The following is a 22,896-nucleotide window of genomic DNA, read 5'->3' on the forward strand; positions in this document are numbered from 1 at the left end:
AGGGACATGCTAGTCGCCGCTTCCCACAGTTCCCATTGGCTGGGAACGGTGAACCGCGGCCAGTGGGAGCTGAGGGGCTCCGTGCCTGCGGACGCTTTAGATAAACAAACCGTCCTGTCCGCGGCTTTACCCTGATGGGCTGGGTGACCCCTGCCCCATATTATACAGATTTCATGGGGGAGACCAGCATTTCCAATTAGGTGACTCCCAAGCCTTACCTAGGTGGTGGGGTCAGAGTTATGGAATTGCTGATTGGAGCACTGCTCTGCCGAAAGCTGCATCATCTTTGGCAAGGCTGAATGGTGACATAATGAGAGATGAACATATGCACCGAGGACCAAGTTGCTGCCCTGCAGATTTCTTGTATTGGGACCTGGGCCAGGAACGCCTCCAGTGAGGCCTGTGCTGTACGTGCCAGGGCCGTTACCGTGGCCAGCTCATAGCACATATGGATGCAGAACATGATCCAGGAAGATATTCGAGATGAGACTGGAAGACTTTTCATCTGGTCTGCCACCACTACGAACAACTGGTTTGACTTCTACATCGAATGCACTAAGCCGTTCAGGAAGGCTAGCGCCGACCGAACACCCAGGGAGTGCAGACTCTGCTCAGAGCCACTGGCATGAGGCTTAGGATAAAAAACAGGCAGGAAAATGTCCTGACTAGTGTGGAAGTGCGACACAACTTTAGGAAGAAAGGTCGGGTGACGTTGGAGTTGCACCTTATCCATGTGGAAAACTGTATAGGGTGGGTCGGAGGTAAGGGCCTTTAACTCAGACACCCTCCTTGCTGATGTAATGGTGACCAGAAAGGCTACCTTCCCCAATAGATAGAGAAGGGAGCAAGTCACCAGCAGTTCAAATGGGGCCCCCATCAGTCTGGAGAGGACCAGGTTAAGGTCCCACGTGGGAACAGGCTGTCTAATCTGGGGATGTAGCCATTCCAGATGCTTGAGAAACTGGCCAACCATAGGGTTGGAGAAGACGAGATAGCCACAAGGTATATCTTTATGGACAACACTGCCAGGCCTTGCTGTTTCAGGTGCAGAAGGTACTCTAAGATGAGAGGTATTGGTGTTTGAAGTGGGGGTATATGACACTGGTCACACCAGCAAGTAAACCTTTTCCACTTTGCCAGATATGTGGCCTTAGTGGAGGGCTTCCTGCTGCCACGTAAGACCCCCCAAACTTGTTCCGAGCACAGAAGCTCCATGGGGTTCAGCCATGAAGCTTCCAGGCAGTGAGGTGGAGGGACTGCAGGTCAGGGTGATGAAGACGACCGTGGTCCTGAGTGATCAGGTCGGGGAGGAGTGGCAACATGATCGGGGTGATCACTGACAGTTCCAGGAGCGTGGTGTACCAGTGTTATCAAGGCCATGCTGTTGCCACCAGAATTATCTCCGCCCCGTCCCTGCGTAACTTGAGTAGGACCTTGTGCACGAGAAGAAACAGGGGAAAGGCATAGAGCATGCAGCTTCCTCAGAGTAGCAGGAAAGCATCTGTGATTGAGTCTGGGCTGTGTCTCTGGAAGGAGCAAAACATTGGGCACTTTCTGTTGCTCTGGGTGGCAAACAGACAGACCTGGGGAAAACCCCACCTTTGGAAGTGTATGACATCCGGCCGGATGGACCACTCGTGATTGCGGAAGGACCTGCTGAGGTGGTCCACCAATGCGTTCTGAACTCCTGGTAGAGAGGATGCTTCCAGGTGAATGGAATGGGCTATGCAGAATTCCCATAGCCGGAATGCTTCCCGACACAGGGGAGAAGAACGGGCTCCACCCTGCTTGTTGATGTAAAACATGGCAGTGTTGTTGGCCGTCATAACTGCCATGCACTGGCCTTGTAGTTGGGCCTGAAAGATTTGGTATGCTAGCCACACTGCCCTCAGCTCCTTGATACTGATATGAGAGAGAGCTCGTCCTGCGACCAGAGGCCCTGTGTTTGGCGGTCTCCCAAATGCAAGCCCCATCCCAGGGCTGACACATCCATTACCAGGGACAAAGGGGGCGGGGGGCTGTTGAAGGGACTCTTTCACACACTGTCTGAGGGTCGAGTCACCATTGGAGGGACTCGAGTACTTGCTCTGGCACCGTGACCAGAGCTCAGGCTGTCACGCCCCGGGCGATAGGTCGAAGTGAACCACGCCTGGAGTGGCCTGAGCCTCAGTCTGGTGTCCCGGACCACGTACGTGCAGGCTGTCATGTGGCTGAGGAGACTCAGGCATCCCCTTACTGCAGTGGTTGAGTACTGCCTGAGGCCTTGAATGATGTCTGCAATGGTTTGGAATCGGGACTCTGGCAGAAGTACTCTTGCCTTAACTGAGTCCAACACTACCGCGATCAACTCAATTTTTTGAGCTGGTGATAAGGTTGACTTGCTCATGTTGAGGAGGAGCCCCAGTCTCTCGAAAGTGGATCTGATTAATCGGATTTGGAACTCCACCTGTTCCCTGGTGCGTCCCCTGAGCAGCCACGCATTGAAGTAGGGGTATACCTGCACCTGCCTCCTTCGGAGGAAGACTGCTACGACTGACATGCACTTGGTGAACACTCGGGGGGCTGTTGACAGGCCGAAGGGAAGGACCGTGAAAGGATAATGTTTCTGATTGACCACAAACCGAAGGAATCGTCTGTGTGCAGGCCAAATAACTATGTGAAAGTACGCATCTTTCATGTGAAGGGCGGCGTACCAGTCTCCCAGATCCAGAGAAGGGATAATTGTACTCATGTGGAACTTCAACTTTACCATGAACTTGTTGAGTCCCCGCAGGTCTAGAATGGGTATGAGACCCCCCCTTGGCCTTAGGGATTAGGAATTATCAGGAATAGAATCCCTTGCCCCCGAGGAACCTCCTCCACTACTCCTATGGCTCGGATCACCTGAACCTCCTGAATAAGGAGTTGCTCGCGAGAAGGGTCCCTGAAGGGGGGTGGGATGGAGGGGAGGAGCAGAATTGGAGAGAATATCCCACTTCTACGGTAAGAAGAACCCAGCAGTCCGTTGTTATTCGGGACCAAGCACGGCAGAACTGGGACAGATGATTCAAGAAACAAGGGGAAGGATCTGGTGTTGTGGCGGGTGCGCCGTCCTTGGGCACACCGTCAAAAGGCCTGTTTGGAACCCAATGATGGCTTAGTTGGGCCCTGGTGGAGGATGGGGAGGCTTGCACCTGCCATTTCTGCTCCTCCTTCTAGAGAAATCCTGCCTCGGCCAAGGAGGATAGGGGCATTGTTGCTGTTGCGGCCTGAAGTGTTTGCATTGGGTTGCCGGTGTGTGCATACCCAATTACTTCATTGTTGCCCGGTAGTCTTTTAGGCTGCGCAGCCTGGAGTCTGTTTGCTCTGCAAACATGCCTGCCCCATCAAATGGCGGGTCCTGCAGAGTTTGCTGCACCTCTGGGGATAAGCCAGATGCCTGTGGCCATGAACTCCTCCTCATGGCTATCCCTGAGGAGAGGGTGCAGTGCCGCAATGTCCAGAGAGGCCTGCAAAGAGGTCCATGCTACTTCTTTGCCCTCCTCAACAATAGCCCCAAACTCCAGGGCAACAATTCCTTAAATTTCAGTATGGATGTGACGTTCCCCTGGTGTTATCTGGACTGGTGATCTGCTAGCTGTAGGCAGATGCAACATCGCCGGCTTGTCCCATGACAGTGCCACTTTCGGTAGCACCAGGGGCTTGTCCCAGAGAGCCGGGGACCTCGGTGCAGTCATGGCTTTGAGATTCCTCATGGACTCTAAGGTGTCTGAGGTAGATGGCATCGCCACCTCTTCCACCATATGGCTTGGGGAGTCCAAAGGTTCTGGACTCAACGGTCCCCTTTGCGTGCAGAAGTCAACGGTGCCAGTTCCAAAGGTCACGGCGTTGGGTGCTCCTTCCTGGGACGCGCCCCAATGGCTGACTCTGAGGGATTGGGTCTCGAAGGCAGAGATCCACTCCTACCCTGCTTCTGGTGCTGCTCCTGCGGCGCAAGGGAATGGGATTGGTGCCAGACGGTTCCCCCTGGCTTTGGCAGCGTTGCTACGGGTCCCTACGTCCTTCCTATGTCCATCTACCACGGATGCCGGAGCGCTCTGCACCGATGAACTGTCTTGCTGCACAGAGGTGGATTGCAGTCTGAGAGACGCCTCTATAAGGAGATGTTTTAAATGGAAGTCCCACTCCTTTTTTATTCTAGGGTGAAACCCTTTACAAATCCTGCACCTATCAGCCTGGTGCACCTCCCCCAGACACTTTAGACAAGTGTCGTGGGGGTCGCCCGTTGGCATGGGCTTATTTCAGGATTTGAACCCTTGGGACCGAGGCTTGCCCCGTGTCCTCAAGGGGAGATAGGCAGTCGAGGTGGAGGGGAAACCCCCACACCCAATGGCTAAAACTACTGACACTAAATACAAATACAAATAACACTAAACTAACACGAACTGAAAGCTAGGAGAATGAGAGGAGAACTTGCTAAGCAAGTCGCCACAGTTCCAATGACCGTCACTGGCGGTAAGAAGGAATTGAGGAGGCGCCGGGTTGGCAGGGTCATATATTGAGTGCCATGGAGGTGCCACTCCAGGGGGCTCTGCAGCCGAGGCGACGCATGCCGGTAAAGGAAAAACTTTCCGATGACTGTGCACGTGGCACGCACACACCTAATTGGAATCGATATAAAGAACCACTCAAAGAAGAACCAAATTTTCAAAGACCTATGTAGCTCAATCAATAAAATCAGGTCTGCAGTTTTGCATTCCAAAGTTTTCATATATAATTTCTGCATCCACATTTTTAGATTTAAATGCTCAAGCATTGGCATGCACAGATCAGATAGTTAGAAATCTAAGAATCTGATATTCATGTATGCAAACACAATTTAACGAAAAAACACAGACTAAAAATATATATGCAAAAATATTAGCAAGAAAGATGGTCGGTGCAATTTTAGAGACTTCATTTAAAACTGGCTCTTGATACTACAGAATTATTAATTATAAAATGTGGGCTCATACACTATATAAATATTTGTAATGGACATTCATAATATTACATCATTTTGGGCACAGGCATCACCACATAATTCAAACCCACTGAGGATAATTTTAAATTTCATAAGTACAGTTTTTAAAATTTGCTTACACAGTAAGTTAGTGGGTAAACACACTGTACAAGGCATCATTTTGAAAGCACTTGAAATTACGCTTTCTTTACAAGCTACAAATATGTAATGTCACTGACAGGAAAATAGGTTTCCCTATGTCCATATATGTACATACCTTACTGGCTTCCATCATCGTAGGCAAGAGGCACATATTGAGTTCAGGACGAGGAGGACGGATATTACTTTTCCCTCCTATTAATTTCAAATTTTCACGACAGGGGAAATAAGGTCCAAGAGACACTGTAGTGTAAAATAGGACAAAATAATGATACATTAAAAAGGTCAACACTAGCACCTCTCAATGCACACAAAGATCAATTGTATTGAAATTCAACTGTAAAATACAACAATTAGAAATACATACTTGGGATATTACTGTGGTGGTATGTACAATGGTTGTGCTGCAGAAATGGAACCAAAGTGTGCAGGAAATCATGAGGGCTTAAAAGCACAAGCTCCTTGAGGACATCTACAAATGAGAAGTTGGTTTTGCTATTACACAAAGTTATTTCTTAAGTTTAAACGTGACGTATGGCTCATGCATCTGAAAACCTGATCTACTTGGTATTACTTCTGCTAGTGCACATTGTGGAGGCAGGCTTTATAGTGAACAAAATTTAATGTGAAAACACCTGAAATAATCAAGGTTCCTTCACCTCTACCACTAGAAGAAAACCTAATCAGTGTTATATTAACTTTCCCTTATCAACCAATAAGAGGGGTGTCAAATTGTAGGAAGTAGAAGCTCAAGAAAATTACCCTCTTTGCTTCTTCTTTACCATATCAGGTCTGACGCCTGGAAAATGGCAACCAGCAGCAGCCAGGACGACAATGACAAGGGCACTCAAAGTAACAGGAAAAGGCATACAAATTACATTAAAAATAGGTTTAATTTGGACAGTGGGTTAGGCCTTCCACAAACAAGAAAAAAATGCAGATTCTACTCCTTAAAAAAAATCAGATAAAGCCTTTCAGAAGAAGTTTGCTAATGCAAGAAGACAAGACTTTCTTGGTATGACGTCCATTCCTACAAGTTAAACACCCCACCAGGAATCAAGAAGCAAGAAACATCATAGCCCGGTACTTTTAAAAGCTATTTAACATGTCTTTTTATGTTTATTGTTGATTTTTTAAGTAAATGGGGTACAGAAATGGACACAGGGAGTTCTTACTCAGAATAATGAGGTTTCTGTGCTTCACAATAAATGAGTTTTTCCACTAACTTTAAATATTAATGTAGTTACCCTGTGGATGCTAAATTAAAGATCTGGGACTTGATTCTGATCTTACTAACACTGTAGAAAATCTGTTGATTTCAACAGTTATTCCTGATTCACACTAGTATAAGCAAGAAGAGAACAGAATCAGGCACCAGGCTTTTGAACAAGCTAGATGAATAATATAAAATGATGCCTAACAAATCCTAAATATTCATTTTATTCTTGATATACAAGGATTAGGTATACAAAGATTTTGAACAAGCTAGATGAATAATATAAAATGATGCCTAACAAATCCTAAATATTCATTTTATTCTTGATATACAAGGATTAGGTATACAAAGATTCTTGGGAAAACAAACAATAATTCTATTAATGTCAAGAAATTAACAAATCCAATGTGCAGAACATTCATAAATAATCATAATATAGAACTGTTTCTGACTTTTAATTTAGTTGTATGGAAAGAATCTTTCCTGACTGCAGTAGCATTAATAGAACTTACCAATGCAAGCATTTCTAAGTTCTGAAGGACTGTAAGAATTTAGCAGAGTTAAGAGTTTATGGGCAAATTCAATTCGCTCCTGCCACTGGATTAGCGCTTGCTTCACATCTGCAAATATAAAAACATGGTAAGTTATCTGTCATCCAAATTCTTGACAACTTTTAATTCCTGAAGAAAGAAAATGGTAACATGGAGCAATTAAAACAATCATTGTATCAATTTTATAAACATGATCTTAATCAAATTAGAAATCTAAGACTTGTCACTGGTCTACTGCTGTCAAAACTATTCTATTTATTTTTAGATAAATTTTAACACTTTAATTAAATTAATTAATTTAATCACTGTTACTGTCTAGAAAAAGATGATTCCCAAAGGTTACATAGCAACAAGACAAACTATGAAAGAATTTCTGTCCATGAAAATTAATTAGTTCAAATAAACTAAAACCTTTAATCGCTATAAAAAAAAATCATTACCAAACCTTTTCTCTGAAGATATGGCCGTGTTGATTTAAGGACCGAAAGGAATATTGACAAAAGTTCCACCAGGTCTCCAGTCACGTGACAAGCTGTGGCCTCATGATACATCATGTGCAATGTGTTAAAGGACTACAAAAAAGAAAGTAAAATGAAAGTAAAAGTTTATACTAACAAATTAAAATGTATTATGATTTCAAATTTAATCGTACAGATACTATTTTTACATTTATTTTACTACCACAGAAAGATGTATCAAAATGTTTTGTGATAAATGCTGCCAGATATAAAGTGACTCAAAGAAGAATTCATTATATACTAGGTTGTTCAAAAAATGAAAAGTTAGTTAACTATGAACAAATGATTGTCAAAAAGAAGGTAATTTTAAGTAATGCTCTAATATCATTTCCTGCCCTAGTACAGAGTTTGGGTATTATGGAGAGATGTTACTCTGTCCATGATTTAGACTGTGATTTGCTTTTGGTTATAAAACTGATTTTTATCCCACTCTAAATTTCGCCAATACTGGAGCAATCAGAAATTTCTCACTGTGTGCCCGTGGAAAATTAGTTTAAAAATGCTATTGAAAAACAGAGCAAATTCCGCATACACACGCAAACAGTCTGATTCAGGAAACAGAAAAGCTTTGCAAACACATCCAGCTTAGCTTATAGAATCTGTAAAACGAAGAGATTTGCTTCAAGGTTAATGCAATCTGTGCATGCATAGCCTGTGCAGTTTGTAAGATGCATAAGCTAAACACTTCTGGCTCAAGACAACTACTTAAGTATGCAAAAGCAGCAGGTGGAGACATTAAAGTCTAAAACCCAAAGAGCCAAGTATAGCCCAAAACACTTAAGATTTTACAAATCTTTAATCCCAATCAATTTGTCTAGATACAAAGTTGTATTAAGGAGGCATGGGAAAGGGGCTTGGGTGTACAAATTTCAGAAAACAATAGTTACAGAATAATCATATATAGTCTAGTGAAATTTATGTGCATTGCTTACAGACATACAATATAAAATTCTATGTCAGCTGAATTATTACTACTGCTCTAACAAAAGCATCTTCTGGGGATTTTTGACAGAGAGAAATTGTAGTGGTATAGGCTACTCATATTGCTGGCAATACACAATATTGCAAGAATTTTGGCAAAGAAGGTATCTGAGAAGATATTTACTCTGCTTGAATGCCAATTATGTTTCAAACATCCAACAGATAAGGAAATATTATATATAATATTAATCTCCCTCAAAATATAATGCAAAACCTTAATTATGATATATATTTTATACAGGAAAAAGATTCAGGATACACTGTCAACCCTTTGCAGTGAGGAAATCTATTCTGCTGACGTGGAAGGTTCTTAATGCTGTTTATTTAACATATAAAAACACCTTTAGCCGACAAGTGACAGCATATGGTCTATAATATAGTACAGTAGTTACAAGTTGAAGAGCAGCTCAGACAAGACATTGCTTATACCACACTGTGGCCTTATCCAGCTTCCAGAGCCTTTAATGGAGTTGTACTGGGCCCGGTGTTAGCCTTTTGCATGAAGCACCCTTCAACTAGAAGGTGAACCTAGCTGTTAAGTAACAAATCTAGTTACGCTTTATTTCTAGACATATCTTCGTAATGTCCTGTGCCAACCCCCCGCCCCCAATAAAAATAAGTTTGATATAGGAATAGATAGTTAAGAGTTTGATTCATAAATTTGTTAGCTCAAATTTCTTACATCTAAACATTTCTAAGAGACAAAAGGCAACGAGGAAAATTTTCAGAGCAAATACAGTGTAGTAGGTTTACTTTTATATCAGTTTTAAAAAATTTACATGGGTTTTATTATAGTATTGCAGAGTTTTGATTTTGTGATTTCTTTTCTTTAAAAAAAGAAGAGATTTGTTTAGGTTTTAATATAGCTTTTGTTATTAACATTGCCATCACTGGGAAATTCAAACTTCTGAGATCAACTAGTTAACGATGAACACTTTAAGATGTCTGGTTTTATAAGCATTTTAGGATTTAATCACCCCCCGCCCCACTTTTTTAGGTAGTTTTAAAATGGCTGATACTGTATTTTAAAAAATACTTAAAGCAAGCATATTTATCAACAAGGAAGTGAGGAGACCCCCATCCTCTCAGATGATGAGTCAATGGGAAAGGAAGATGCTCATTTGAACTAAATGACAATGAAATATTTACCTCAGTCATCAGGATTAAGCCTCTATTAAACACAACAAGAAGTCTGTCTTCATCAGATTCTAATAATATTCTGAAGGCACTAGAGAAGAAAGAAACACTTAAACGCTGAAAAAAAATCATGCCTAAGATATCAGCTTTTCATAGTTCTCACAATGCCTTAAAATTACTAAATTCAGCATTAGTGAAATTGTATTGGGAGGTCTGAGCACAGATCAGGAGAAAATGAAATGAATACAATTATTACCTTCAGTCCTTTCATTTGATTAGTTTAGAGGTGTTCCTAGTAGTGCCAAACATACTTCTAAAACTAATTGTTTTGATGGAGGTAGTACCAACTTCCATCTTTTTAAAACAAGAATATCTCTTCAAAAAGTATTTTATGAACACTCTCTCCAAAGGTGTTTTAACAAGTAATGGCTTCAAAATATTAAAAAAACTAAAGAAAACCATTCAAAGATTAATATTTAAGCTTTTCAAAAAATGCATTTTAAGTGCAGGGTAAGGTGCAATTAAGCACATATTTGAGAATGCAAATGAGTAGAAATATTTCTGAAAGAGCAATTTAAGCATATAACTAGAAAGGACAGTTACCTGTTCCGTAACTGGCGTTCTTCGAGATGTGTTGCTCCTGTCTATTCCACAGTAGGTGTGCATGCTCGCCACGTGCACCGGTGCCAGAAGTTTTTCCCTTAGCAGTACCCGTACTGGGGGAGCACTGTGGCGACCCCTAGAGTGGGGCTTGTATATCGCGCTATAAGGGGAGCCGCGGGCTACCCCACCCTCAGTTCCTTCTTGCCGGACAACTCCAACGGAGGGGAAGGAGGGCGGGGTTTGGAATAGACAGGAGCAACACATCTCGAAGAACGCCAGTTACGAAACAGGTAACTGTCCTTTCTTCTTCGAGTGATTGCTCCTGTGTATTCCACAGTAGGTGATTCCAAGCAATATATGTTGGAGGTGGGTAGGAGTTCACAATGGTTCGGGACATAGTACCACCCTGCCAAACCCAGCATCATCCCTAGACTGGGAGACAATCGCGTAATGCGAAGTAAATGTGTGAACTGAGGCCCACGTGGCTGCCTTACAAATGTCCTGGATGGGGACATGGGCGACATAGGCAGCTGATGAGGCCTGCGCCCTCATAGAGTGTGCCCTAACGATAGGTGGTGGGGGAATCCCTGCCAAATCATAACATGTGCGAATGCATGAGGTGATCCATTGGGAAAGCCGCTGCGTGGAGATGGGCTGCCCCTTAGCCCACTCGGCTGAGGTAATAAAGAGTTGAGAGGCTTTCCGGAACGGTTTAGTCCGATCCAGGTAAAAAGCCAATGCCCTACGCACATCGAGCGTGTGGAGGCAGCATTCCTCGATGGAGGGCTTGGGACAGAGCACGGGAAGGAAGATGCTCTGCTCCATATGGAAGGTGGAGACCACCTTCGGGAGGACCGTTGGGTGTGGGCGGAGCTGGACTTTATCCTTATGGAAAACCGTATAGGGGGGTTCTGAGGTTAAGGCCCTGATCTCTGAGACACGTCTGGCCGACGCGATCGCCACCAGGAAGGCCATCTTCCAAGAGAGGTGCAACCAGGAACACGTGGCCAGAGGTTCAAAGGGGGGTCCCATGAGACGGGACAAGACCAGGTTGAGGTCCCACTGCGGCACGGCGGGCCTGGCGTACGGGAACGAGTGGTCAAGGCCCTTCAGGAACCAGGAGGTCATTGAGTAGGAGAAGACCGAGTGGCCTTGCACTGGCGGGTGAAAGGCCGATATGGCTGCCAGGTACACCGTGAGGCCGGTGCCAGCCCTTGGACCCTAAGGGATAAGAGGTAGTCCAGGATAAACTGTAGGGGTGCAGCAGAAAGGGACATTCCCCACTCACTCGCCCACCTGGCAAACCTGGACCATTTTGCCACGTACGTCCGACGCGTGGACGCCTTCCTGCTTTCCAGGAGGACTCGCCTTACCTGCTCCGAACACCTACTCTCCTTCTCATTCAGCCACGGAGCAGCCACGCTGTCAGGTAGAGCATGGCTAGATTGGGATGGAGGAAGCAACCCCGGTCCTGGGAGAGGAGGTCCGGGCGGAGCGGCAGCTTCCTTGGCGGGGCTGCCAAGAGGCGTAGGAGGGGCCCATACCAGTGCTGGCGGGCCCATGCCAGGGCTATGAGAATGATCCTCACCTTGTCCGCTTTCACCTTCTGAAGGACTTTGGAGATGAGTGGGAATGGGGGAAAGGCGCAGAGGAGCTGGCCCAACCAGCTCAGGAGGAACGCGTCGGAGATCGCACATTCCCCTACCCCTCCCCTGGAGCAGAACCGGGGGCAACGCCGGTTCTGACAGGTTGCAAACAGGTCGATCTGGGGAGCTCCCCACTCTTGGAAGAGTGATGAGCGGCCTCCGAGTGGATCGCCCACTCGTACTGGGGGGAGAAGACCTTGCTGAGGCAGGGAGTAGAACCCTTTGCCCTGAAACGGGACTGGTACTCTTTCCACCACTCCTAGGTGAAGCAACCAGTCCACCTCCTGACGCAGGAGACAGATGTGTTCTGGGTCCCCTGGGGCCATCGCAGATGGGGGGTGGTTTGGTGGGGGTGAGGTGAACTGCAACACGTAGCCCTTGGAGATGGTACTGAGGACCGATTGGTCCGAAGTTATGCCTGAGGAAGGCAGACAATCGGTTATAAAACACAAACTTTATTAACCGGGCGGTCTCCCTGGCAACAGGCCCGGTGCCCCCCTGCCGATAGTCAAAACCGCCTCTTCCCCTGCCTCTTTCCCTTAGGGGCCCAGGCGGCGAGGCAGAGCGGTACTGGCGCTGAGACCGACGCTTCTGGTCTCTGGGCCTTTTGTACGGGGGCTCATATCTGCTCCTCGCAGGCTGAACCGCCAGAAGCGATTTGGCCTTGTCCTTAGCCGGAGGGACATAGAGGCCCAAGGTCTGCAGGGTGGTCCGGGAATCCTTCATCCCATGCAGCCTGACATCCGTCTGGTCCGCAAAGAGCACCTTGTCATCGAACGGGAGGTCCTGCATCAGTGATTGCGCTTCCATGAACAGTCCAGATAGTAAGAGCCACGACGCCCTCTGCATGGAGATCGCCGAAGCCATCGAGCGGGCCGCTTTGTCCACCGCATCAGACGCCGCTTGCAGGGCCGCTTTTGCTGCCACTGACCCCTCTTCCACCAGGGCCTTGAAGTCCTTCCTGTCCCGGTCCGGGAGGAGGGGCTCAAATTTAGGCAGGGACTCACACAGGTTGAAGTCGTACCTCCTGAGTAGGGCCTGGTGGTTGGCTACGCGAAGCTGGAAGCTAGCCGATGAATAAACTTTTCTGCCAAAGGAGTCCAGCCTCCTGGCGTCTTTATTTTTTGGGTGGACGTGGGCTGGTCCTGACACTCTCTGTGGTTTACTGATTCCACAATGAGCGAGTTGGGAAGCGGGTGCGAGTACAGGTATTCACGGTCCTTCGCCGGCACAAAGTATTTCCTCTCAGCCTTTTTCAAGATTGGAGCCCGGGAGGCGGGAGTTTGCCACAAGGAGTTCGAAATATTGGCAATACCCTGGTGCAGAGGTAGGGCCACGCGGCCCGGTGCCGAGGGAGACAGGACATTGAAGAGGGAATCGGACGGGCCCTCCATCTCCTTGGCCTGCAGCTGGAGGTTGGAAGCCACCCACTTTAGCAGGTCCTGGTGCGCCCTGAAGTCCTCCTGCGGGACCGATGGCGGAGGCGGCACTATGGTGTCATCCAGTGCCGGGGAGAGTGCCCGCACAGAGTTGGGTGCCTCAGTCGGTGCCAGTGTGTCAATCCCGAGGTCAGAGTCCAGGCGCGGATCCGCCGACCCGTGACCCGCCAACTTGTCTTGTGGGCGGCCGGAGCCTGGGATGCTCCGGCGACCGAATGGGCCTCTGCCTGGGCTGGCACCGATGGGTACGGAGCCCACTGGCACCACTGTCCTTGCCAAGGAGCCCCTTGCCATTGGTTCGGCTGAACGTGGGATGGCAATATGTGTCCCAGCAGAACGGTGCGTGCTGAGGGTGGGTGGACATGCCCTGAGGCCGAGGTCTCCAAAGAACTCTCAGTGCCGCTGGAGTAGTAAGAGCAGCGTCTGTGTCGTCGTCTCCCTTGGGACCAGGATCTCGATGATGACGAATGGTACTCACATGATGAACTGCTTCGGTATGCGTGACGGCGACGCCCTGCTCGGTGCCGTGACTCTGAGGTACCCCGAGGGGAGCCTTTGGTGTGACGCCTAGATGAGTGGGAGCTGGAACGGGAGTGGCGACGCTTGTCCCGTCGAGAAGGACTCCGGTACCCATGTCTAGCAGGTGAGCGTTCCTGGTGCCTCTCTCGGTGCCTCCGCTCGTCCTGGCGGCGGCCCGGATAGTCTGGCCGGTGTCGAGGGCGGTCGGGAGCTGTCAGAAGAGCGGCCACTGCGCACCGAGTGGTGTGGGGAGGGGTCTTCGGAGTGGGAACTGTTGCTGCTTGGAGAGGTCTGGTGGGCACCCAGAGCAGGCTTGCCTCGTGACCTAGGGCCCGTGCCCGATTGAGCGCTCGGGACAGCCAGGGACATAATGTCCGTCGCAGCCTGCACTGCCTCTGGCGTTGACGGCATCTGTACCAGTGGGGAGGCCTGTATCAACGGCACCGGGCTGCTCCACTCCACACGAGTCGGAGCCTTAGAGCCCAGGGAGATCGAGGGCTGCCCAGCGCGGGACCAGCCTCCCCCATGTCCTTATCGCAGCTTCGTTGCGAGGTCACGCTCTTCTCCTGCTTTTTGGCGGGAAAGCAGTGCCGGCTAGTCAACGGAGCCTCGCTATGTACCAACGACGTGGCGGCCAGTGCCGAGTCCGATCTGCGCACCGGCGTTGGGGTCAATGCCGACTCCATCAGGAGAGCTCGAAGCCTGAAGTCTCTCTCCTTCTTGGTTACTGGCTTAAACGACCTGCAGATCTTGCAATGGTCGTTAATGTGAGTCTCACCCAGGCAGCGAAGACACTCAGCGTGAGGGTCGCTCCTGGGCACAGAACGATGACAGGAGTCGCACGACTTGAAGCCCGGGGCACGCCCTGAGACCGCTCTATTCACTGAAGAACAATCTACGATGGAATCACTAAGGTCAAGAAGAAGGGCTGCAGCAAAGCTGGAGCACAAAAGTTCTGACTACCTTCACTGGCGGCAAGAAGGAACTGAGGGTGGGGGGAGCCCGCGGCTCCCCTTATATCGCGATATACAGGCGTCACTCCAGGGGTTGCCACAGTGCTCCCCCAGTACGGGTACTGCTACGGGAAAAACTTCTGGCACTGGTCCACGTGGCGAGCATGCACACCTACTGTGGAATACACAAGAGCAATCACTCGAAGAAGAAATAAAGGATTTTGCCTTGCCAGTTGAGCATTTAACTGAGCACTCAAATTAAGGGTGCAACTGTACAATAAAAACAATATTGAATTTTAAAAGAATTCAGGGACTAGTTCTTGTTGTCACCACATACTGAACACCTCCTCTTCTACTCATTAACACACATGTTCCTTCCTATGTAAGCTTATGCATACAGCTGCTAAATGCTACCATTTGTTTCACTCAAACAATAGTTTCCAGGGTATTGTTCATGGAAAATAAAACATTACACAAGAATATTTATGAAAAATAATAATTACACACTAATATTTCTACTAAGTTTGACCATCCAATTATGCGGAGTATCTGCTTCCATGCTAAGACAGATGACTACGTATATGCCCTTAGGGGAGTAAAGGAGATTCTCTCTTCTCACAAGAACATTCTAGCCCATCCGTTACTGGGTTTACACACCCAGTGATGTGACCTATGTGACGCAGCCATTTTATGGTCATATCCATAAATAAAATGGAAAAAAAATCACTAGTTTCACATATTCAACAGAGAACTAAAATTTCAAAAAGATGCGTCTAAGAACTTTAAACTCTTTGTAGATGTGATGTATAAAATAATCTCAGATAAGGCAGAAACTCTGCCCCAAAGCCACCATTTGTACCTGACTCGTGCCTCACAATTTTGCAAGGGTGGGTAAATTATCACATTGTACATGCTCACCAAGCTATGCAAAATAGGGTGGGTTAAGATACAGAATAAAGTTTCAGCTTTACTACTGAATTTCTAGGCTTTATATCAAAGAAAATATTTTAATGATACCACTTTGTTACGGCTTTCTAACATTTTGTTTTGAATAACAATAATGTATGTTTATTTTTTGTAAATTACTGATAATTATTATATTTATTTAGTTCCTTGCATGGTGGGAACTTATAAATTAAATTATTATTTTCACACACAATAGGTTTTTATATATAAAGAGACAATCTCTGTATTTCAGAGACAAACTACAATTTTACTGTTTTGTATGTGACAGTAAAGACAGTAACAAGATTTATAAAGACAGTCTAACAGATTTTTTCAAAAAGTGAATATAATAAAGTAAGCCATACTGAAGAATAATTTATGATATTTCAAATTCTAAAAAGTGCATTTTTTTTACTGAAAATAATTAAGCTGCCTCACTAACATTTCAGTACTGTAATACCTTATTAAAGTAGTCCAACAAGACCGTCCATCTAAGCAGCGCAGATAACAGCTTATGGTTGTTTTCTTAAATTGTTTTATGTCTTCCATCTCCTCTTCTCTCATATCTGGCCTCTGAGCTACAAACAGCTGCATGAGGTTAAACAACTCTTCTACTGCCTAACACAAACAAAATAAACATTAGGTTAAAGTAATCTTTTTTAATTAATAAATTATGGTTTATATTCTCCTCTTCAAGACTGCATTATTTCTATTAAGCAATACATTGAAGTGACAAATATGCGAGAATCATTTTTTATATATTTTAGAGAAGGGGGGAAATCAGAAAAATACACAGCACTGATATTCTTTAAATATTTACCTTATTAAAAAAATAAAAGTACTTAAACATAAATACAGCTTCAAAAGTTGTGTATATTTCTACAATTTTCTATCTAGAGAGCTGTCTCTGTTCACCCCTTACTGTTTTCTGTGTGGAGTGAGAGAGATATCAGTTAATTATATTCACCATATTACATATTTTCATAACAAACTGAATTGGCATAAGGTGTTTTAAAAAGAATATTCTCATATTGCAAGGACATTGAGATGTCCCTTTATACCAGCAGATATCTTGGGATATCTTGATGCTTACCATCAATGCAGATTACTGCTACAACTGCACAAATATATAACATTAAGAAATCCTTATCCACGTGGCCACAAGGTTCTTGGGCTTTTCTAGAGCAACTTTCAAGATGCAGACAATCTCAGCAGACACTTCTCCCAGGATTATAAATTTTCCTGAAGCCACACTAGACTCTGGAAGAAGCTACCCTACATACCTTGGATGTCAGAATGGCATTAGCCTTCTATGTGGACAGAACCAAACCATTTAGAAAATCTTCCAGACTCTTTGTTTAATTTGTGGACAGATCCAAAGGATCGACAATCTCCACTCAGAGAGACTCAAGGCGGATGAGGCTTGGTTATGGTTTGATTATAGTTATAAGGCTGCCAAAGTCCAACCTTCTTATGGTACTCGGCCATTATACAAGATCCCTACCTCAATAGCATTACTGAAAATTATTAACTTTAAATAAAAATAAAAGGCTATAGTGATCTCCCTCTCTTTGTGCCAAAGTGTACGTCTGGGTGATGGAATGAGTCATGGTAGGTGGTCATTTCTTTTGATATCTTGGCCTTTCCTTAGGTGGCTCAGAAGGCCTACGGTATGCAAAGAACTGAGCCAGATGAGCTCTCGGTGTCATTTTTGTTCTGCTAAATTTTCTTTTGTTTGCAGGTGCATATATGGAGAGGGACCTAAGAGTGGCCCTGGAATCTTTCAAGGTATGGAGACATTCTTCGGTGGACTCAGAGAGGAGTGTAAGTCCAGCAAAAGGAATGTCTTCAACGGTATTTTGGACTTCCCTACGAAACCCAGACACCTGTAGCCAAGATGCTCTAGAAATGATGACTGTAGTGGAGATGGAATGGGCCGCAGCATCAGCTGTGTCTATGGAAGCCTGCAATGGGGTTCTTTCTAGGAGCTGACTTTGGCTATGATGGCCTTGAACTGGACACAATGTTCTGCAGGGAGATATTCAACAAAATTATTGCATTTTTCATGGCGGGGTTATATTTTGCTTTTGTTTTTTATCATAGGGCATATACTTTGTGTGATTTGTCTGCCATGCTCGCTGACAGCTGCCACAACTAAAGAATTTGGTGCAGGGTGGGAAAACAAAAATTCAGATTTTTCCATTGGGATGCAATTCATTTAAGAGCCTGTTTGTACACATGTGGTGTGGCGGCATGAGTTTGCCAGATGGTCTTTGCAGGATCCAGTAAGACTTCATTCACTGGTAGAGCCAGGCAACTGACGGCTGTTGTATGCAAAATGTTCAACAGTTTGTTGTGACTCCTGAACCTCCTCTAACAGAATCCGTAATGAGTCATGTGACAAGGTCAGGCCAGATGGCTATAGGAGAGTGTTAGAAGGCAGAAATATTAGTCCCAGATTAAGTAGATCCCTTTTCCCTGGGTAAGGTAACAGGGGCAGTTCCAGAACAAGCAGGAACTTGCTGCAACCAACTAAGGCAGGCAGGCAGGCTAATCAGGGCACCTGAGTTAAAAAGGACCTCACTTCAGTTTGTAGTGTGCATGCGAGGAGCTGGGAGCAAGAGGCACTAGGAGCTGAGAGTGAGAAGACATATTGCTGGAAGACTGAGGAGTATAAGCATTATCAGGCACCAGGATAAAGAAGGTGCTGGGAGGAAGCCATGGGGAAGTAGCCCAGGGAAGTTGTAGCTGTCGCGCAGCTGTACCAGGAGGCACTCTAGACAGCTGCAGTCCACAGGACCCTGGGCTGGAACCCGGAGTAGAGGGCGGGCCCAGGTTCCCCCCAAACCTCCCAACTCCTGATCAGACACTGGAAGAATTGGCATGGACTGTGGCTTCTACCAGAGGGGAAGGTCTCTGGGCTGTTTCCTGACCCACATGATGAATCTCTGAGGTGAGCAAATCCGCCAATAAGCGCAGGACCCACCAAGGTAGAGGAGGAACTTTGTCACAGTCAGCAATGCATTTAACAGGTTTCTGAAACTGTTTAAAATGGTCAGCAAGAGAAGGAAGGGACATTATCTCCTCATCTTGTGACGATGATGAAATATTAAGTCTTCAGTGTCACTTCCTTGTCCACTCTAGCCTCTTGCTCCTTGAAAGACTTCTTCTGAGGTTGGGGTTGTTGAGGAAGGACTGATGGAGCAAGGCAATGTCTCTCTCAATGATCTCCTGGAGAGGATTTAAGTCTTGAGAACTGCTAGTGATAGGCAGCTCATAGATCTCAGTAGGGCCAATGAGGTGGACCATAAGGCAAAAGAGGGGGATGCCCATAAGGCAAAAGATGGTGGCCATGCCAATGAGAAGGGACACAAAATTGTTTTTCCCTTGGAATTTCCCTCTCAGTGAAGGTGGTCGGGAAAATGTCCCTTTGACGACGGACAGGAGATCCCTGTACTGAAATCTGGGAGTCGGAGGAATCACCCTCAACATAGTCCAAAGTCAGGGCAAACAGTGAAGGTGAAGATGGCTGTCTGTCCTGTGTGGTAGGTACTAGAGAACTAGAAGGTACTGAGTAAAGATAAGGGACCAGGTGACCCAGATGATCTTGGTATTGATAGTTGTCAGTACCCATTAACAGTGGGGACTTTATCTGAAAACAAACAACTCCCTGGAGTATCTAAATTCCTGTAGCACTGGATGTATGGAAGAAGAGGTAATATGAGGCTCCATCGTGGCCAGAGTTGGTACCAAGAGCTGACTGCTTCAGCAGTCTCACTTTAGAAAATGGTGTCGATGCTGACATGTTAAATAGATGATGACAGTACTGAGGATGTTGATGATTCTTTGGTGTCAGTAACGGAACCAGTACCCCAGAAGTTGTAGGTAGTGCTGATCTCCAAGAGGCAGAGTGCTTGGAGTTTCTGCTAAAGCTAAAGCTTAGACTGTACCTGAGTTGGTTTTGGTAACAATGTATGTCTGGCACTGTGTTTTTTCAAAGTACTGAAAGTCTTCAAAGAGCTCCTGGTACTGGAGCAGCCTGGAGCCTCAACAGTATTCCCCCAGGGACCTGAGGTCTCCCAAGTAGTCAGTCTCTGAGGTGAACAGCTTCCCTTAGATGAAGAGTCTCTGTTAGGAGATCTAGCTCCCCTACTTCAGGGCCTCATCAGTACTCTCCATACTCTTCTCCTGTGAAGATCTTGATGACTGGAATACAGAGGTTGATGGAGCACTAAGTGTACCCAGAGGCTGATGTACAGTGGGGTTTCTGAGCCTGGATCCAAAGCTGGTGGCAGGGCTTGCTCCACCATAATCTTCCCATTTTTTGTGATCTACTTTTAAAAGAAATGCAGATCTTGCAAGTGCAAGGTATATGGTGCCTCAGTCATTAACTAGGGTGAGTTTCTTGCAGGAGAGGCAGCATTTGAATCCCAGGGATCTTGGCATACTTTGCACTAAACAACAACCCCCAAGACTGCCAGTCAGGTGGGAGGGGAAGGGGTATTAACAAAAAAGGAACAACTTAAATTCAAAGAGGTATAAAACTAAGTCAACTAAACTAATGTCAAATTAACACTAAAAATGTAAGGTTAAGCAATAAGCTAAACTTGAAGCAGGCACGCTAGATGCTCCATCTCAGCTTGTAGGGCTGTTGAGAAGGAACTAAGTGAAATTCTCCTGCACAGTTCTATATATCTTCAGTATGGGGTACAAGGATGTCTACAGTGCATATGCAGGCCAAATGGGCACTGTTATCGAAAACCTCCAAAGATGCATGGGGTGTTTGTGCACTTGAAATTGAACATCGTCAGGGACACTATTGAAGAATCACCCTCATCTTTAGCATGCTTTTAGGAAATCTACTGATCTCACAGTGCTCCATCTCATGGTGGGAATGGAAATTCCTTAGATAGAATCACTGTAACAGAGATAAGGGCAGCTGAATTTTATTCCACCTTAGGAAATAAAATGTGGTCAATGGGCACCTGCTTGCTAACACAGCCCTCAGCTGGCCAGAGCTTGAGAACTCCTGAATAAGATGGACCAGGATAAACTATTCATTTCAACCAGACACCTTTCATATGACTGATGTCACCCAGATGGTCACACGGTTTCATCCCCATTTACAGTACAGCTCTACTCTGAAAAGTGACTGCGTGCCAGATAAACTGGTGCCAAACAAACTAAGTTGCTCATAAACAACTTTTTAAATCATTATGTACATTAACCTGCAAGAAGACATTCTAATTATTTTACAGGGCAAAATAAGTTGCGGACAACATTCTTTCTTAAGGTAAGATATTATAATGGTCAATGGACCAACAATTTCTAAGAGGAACATAGACTTTACAATAACAGAACAAATAACTACCCATTGTTTGCACAGGACACAACAGGCCAAATTCTGGCTCTGCTCCAGCAGCTCAAAGCAGGTGGAAAACTAGTTTAAGAGATTTCATTGGTATAGTTCGCTTTATACCATACCACTTCATGGCCTCACCAAAAAAGTTGCTCTTAACTGTTCCTCATGACCAGATCAGTGTACAGAAGCTCCAGGATCAGTGGGAACCACAAAGGTTGCTTAGAGACATCTTTTCATTCCCAAGCTGCTTTGCTGCAGAAGAACTGGTGCTCAGGGGCTGGCCCTATAAACTTTATGGTTATTCATAACGGGAACTAAAGACTCAATAATATTTTTGTTTTTAGGTATGTAAAGTTGAGCTTTTGTCTAGTTCAAAGTATTTTTTATAAAAAATATAGTCGAGCAATAACTGAGGAGACATTTAGAACAAATGTCAAAATATCTATTCAGAATGAATGTACTTACTCCTGGGTACTGACTGGCATGTGGTGTGAGATTCTTAAAGGCCCACTGGATATTCTGATGAGAAGCCAGCTGTCTTGTGAATGCAGGTGACTGTTCGCAGCATAACCGCAGAATGCCGTAATAGGCAGGCAGCATCCCACGGTTAAAAAGCACCACATCCTGATCATCATGGTCTGCTAGGATGTAATTGAAGGCAATGTTCTTTGTCACCACAGGATTCTGTACAATAAGGCGTACATTCTCTGGGCAGTCAACACATACGTTATACCAAAAAGAGAGCAAAGACTGTTTATTGTGGTTGGTGGCTATAGCTGGCTCAGAAAGTTTGGGCTGGAAAAGGTTCCACAAGTCCATGAAATAAGTGGAAAACATAAGTTTCTCAGTTTTTGAGATTAAACAGTAGGTCATGAAACTAAAGTAGGGCACCAGTTTAGTAGTGCCATGAACAGCAGCATCAACATACAGTTTTGCTCTTGAAAGCAGGCCAAGAAGTACATTGTAGACTTGATGAAGAACTACTGTAGTATCTGGACTGAGAGGCAGGTCACGTGTAGGGATATGCAAGGATCGAGTTGATCGGAACATCTGACGGAATGAATTGCTTGGAATAAGTGACACCAAAAGGTAGGCTGCAGCTTCAAAATAAAACAAAAAACAAATCTGTCAAATCTTTGAACAGGACATGCAGATTAATATTTATATGAGTATTCCATTTATGGCGCTTTTCACTAGTGGATCAAAAAGCACTTTACAAAGTTGGGTAAGTACTATTACCATCAAACTGGAGATAGAAAAACTGAGATACAGTAAACCTGAGATGTGTCCAAGGCCATATAGTGAGTCAAGAGCACAGTTGAGAATAGAACTCAGATCTTCTGATTCTAATTCCCTGTTCATTGCTCTGCCCTAATTACTAGAACACAATGCATCCAATTGCAGCCTGTTGCTGAAATGCAAATAATTCTTTTATTCTTTTATTACAAAAATGTTTATTAGTTAATCAGATCTCACTAGATCTTCAGTGTTATCTATAAATGGGAGCTGCAACGCTGTGCCTCCAGTTTATACACATTGTCTCCCAACCCAAAGCCACAGGATATCTGTTAAAACAGATTGAAATCTACTACTATTACTATCACCATTCCTATGCAGCGGCAGCTCCAGGCACCAGCACTCCAAGTGCGTGCCTGGGGTGGCAAGTCGCGGGGGGCGCCCTGCTGGTCCCTGCGAGGGCGGCAGTCAGGCTGCCTTCGGTGGCTTGCCTGAGGGAGGTCCACCAGTCCCGCGGATTCGGCGGCGGGTACGCCGAAGCTGTGGGACCGGTGGACTTCCCACAGGCAAGCCACCGAATCCGCGGGACCGGGGACCTCCCGCAGGCGCACTGCTAAAGGCAGCTTGCCTGCCGTGCTTGGGGCGGCAAA

General features: G+C 45.7%; 1 protein-coding gene across 1 annotated transcript in view; it reads right to left on the minus strand.

The window, feature by feature from the left end:
- USP34 (ubiquitin specific peptidase 34) overlaps positions 1-22,896 on the minus strand; it is a 307,644-nt gene that overhangs the window by 12,650 nt on the left and 272,098 nt on the right. The window contains exons 68-74 of the mRNA XM_045009712.1: positions 21,476-22,110; positions 16,109-16,266; positions 9,556-9,634; positions 7,353-7,479; positions 6,869-6,976; positions 5,508-5,612; positions 5,259-5,383 (exon numbers count right to left, since the gene is read on the minus strand). Coding sequence (XP_044865647.1) covers positions 5,259-5,383; positions 5,508-5,612; positions 6,869-6,976; positions 7,353-7,479; positions 9,556-9,634; positions 16,109-16,266; positions 21,476-22,110 — 1,337 coding nt within the window. The remainder of the gene's footprint in view (positions 1-5,258; positions 5,384-5,507; positions 5,613-6,868; positions 6,977-7,352; positions 7,480-9,555; positions 9,635-16,108; positions 16,267-21,475; positions 22,111-22,896) is intronic.

This window comes from Mauremys mutica, chromosome 3, assembly GCF_020497125.1.
Source record: "Mauremys mutica isolate MM-2020 ecotype Southern chromosome 3, ASM2049712v1, whole genome shotgun sequence".
Taxonomy (NCBI): domain Eukaryota; kingdom Metazoa; phylum Chordata; order Testudines; family Geoemydidae; genus Mauremys; species Mauremys mutica.